Source organism: Quercus robur, chromosome 3 (assembly GCF_932294415.1).
Source record: "Quercus robur chromosome 3, dhQueRobu3.1, whole genome shotgun sequence".
NCBI lineage: Eukaryota > Viridiplantae > Streptophyta > Magnoliopsida > Fagales > Fagaceae > Quercus > Quercus robur.
The window spans coordinates 43,827,613-43,829,649 of NC_065536.1; the positions used below are offsets into that span (position 1 = coordinate 43,827,613).

At 36.8% G+C, this 2,037-nt stretch overlaps 1 protein-coding gene across 1 annotated transcript; it reads right to left on the reverse strand.

Moving 5' to 3' along the window:
- Positions 1-718: 718 nt before the first annotated feature.
- On the reverse strand, positions 719-1,460 carry LOC126716401 (protein SOB FIVE-LIKE 2). The gene has a single exon (XM_050417252.1). The coding sequence runs from the start codon at positions 1,442-1,444 to the stop codon at positions 938-940; it is 507 nt and encodes a 168-aa protein (XP_050273209.1). The 5' UTR covers positions 1,445-1,460; the 3' UTR covers positions 719-937.
- Between the last annotated feature and the right edge of the window lie 577 nt (positions 1,461-2,037).

Consider the following 2,037-nt stretch of genomic DNA (forward strand, 5'->3'; position numbering starts at 1 on the left):
AGAAAAAAGAAAAAAAGGCAGGGATCTTAAAGTACCGCTTTTTGTAGGGATCTTAAATTACTACACTTTAGACTCTAGAGAGAGGAGCCAATACTTTTGTGCCTGCAGCTGATACTGAGGATTAATGCTCATTACTAGGCACTAGCTAGTTCAGCAAACATCCAGCGACACCCTAAACCTCCTTGGTTGTCAGAGTCTATAGACCTTAAGTTTTATTTGTACCTCCTTGTTCTTAATGTGTCTTAACTTTTGATGAAGCCTGATAAAGGACCAGTGTACAATAGAGGTCAGCTACACACAAAATGTGTTCATATTTACATTTTACTTCTGCTACATCAAGAATTTATAGTAAAATTCCCTGGCTATTTCTTCCTCCTAGCACTTTTAATTTTGTTAGAAGCTGAATCCGCAAATTGCCCCATGCTGGCAGGAGATTAAGCAGTTGAGCTACCTGCTTGAACCTCGAAAAAGATACTTAAATGGTTAAATATCATGACAGAAAATTAAAATCTAGCTACCTTCCAATTTTCTATTTCTGTGATATGACCCAATCTTTTTCTTGTTAATGGCTAAAGAATAATTTGCATGATTTTTCATATGCCATGTTCAGTCACCTGTCACCAAGTTGTAAATCTCAGGAATCTTAATTCTCAACTTGCTCTTTTTCTACTTCTTAATGATACTAATACAAAGGAGACAAATAGAAAAACAGCCATTTTCTTGCATAGATGTCACATTTAACAAAAAATACATCTGCATCAATGATTTATATATGCATGTACTAGTTACTTAACTTGATTCACCATTAATTCTGGAAAGCTAGAACCATAAAACAGTAATGGATGGCTCTCTGCCTTTAGTTACCCTAAACTTATTGGATTCAGATCAAGATAATGCAATCGTTCTAGGGGTAGATCTGCAGAAAAAAATAAACATTCTATTCTTCTTTGAAAATCTCTTTTCTTACCTTGACTCCATTTGAAACTTGACTTGCAGCGCTCAGTGCCCACTGCATAGACTCTTCTTTTTCTTCTTTGCTTCTACTTTCTTCTTTTTTCTTCCCCTTTTTGCACGGTTTCTTTCCTGAGGAGGAATACTTAATATTTGCTTCATTTTTTGCATGCTTGTTCTGAGCAATGCTGCCACTTCCCTCACCTTTTCCACATGGAAGTTCATGGTGACTTGGACCAGAAGAGGCGTCAGAAGCCATAGAGTTATCACTCTCATCATCATCATCGTCACCATCACCATCATCATCAACATGAATATCTTTGTAGTTGTCATTTTCACTTTGTATAGGGGAGTTGATATACTTTGTCCACCCAGACTCACTGCCACTATGTTCTTCTGCAGCTGCATGAGCTTGGGAAGACTCCATTACTGTAGCTTTAGGAACAGAATATAAGGAAAAACATAGTCCAATGCAAAAGAGAGAGAAAAGCATGTAGTTAGAAACTTGATATCAGATGTTTCTAAACAACCTGCAATTATACAATATACAATCCTCATCAATAACCTGGAAAATACACTTAAATATTTGTCTATTTGGCTCTTTACCAAGTTCCACACATAGGACAAAGAAACCTATCTCAACAGTGCACATTAAACCCTCATTATTAAATTGCCAGAGTTCATGTCCCCTGGCAATCCCATCACTTTAATGTCTATGGTTTCAATGACTAGAAGACAAGCCTTTTCTGATAAAAAGAGTACTATCTCAAATTATAAGAGAAAAAGTTTGTGTAGTATTGGGGCTTTGGACTTGGTCATTTGACCTCACCTGAAGAAGCCTATCTTATTTCTCTCTGCCGATTGCATAACTAAAGGGCAGCTTTTAGGGTGAATACAGATGAGCTCCACCCAAAAGGGAAGAGAATATAAGAGTCGTTTTCTTAAATAGCTTACAATGGTGCCTCTGCCTCTATCATGAATAATATTTTAACCTTTCACATCTTTAAAACTCTGACTTGTCATCAATAAACAAGCAGCCTTTTCGTATGAAATGCAGAGAAAACAGCTGGGTTTTGGCACCCAAAA

Bases quoted from the DNA above. Each gene is read 5' to 3' on its own strand.
- LOC126716401 (XM_050417252.1), bottom strand. From the start codon at position 1,444: ATGCTTTTCTCTCTCTTTTGCATTGGACTATGTTTTTCCTTATATTCT.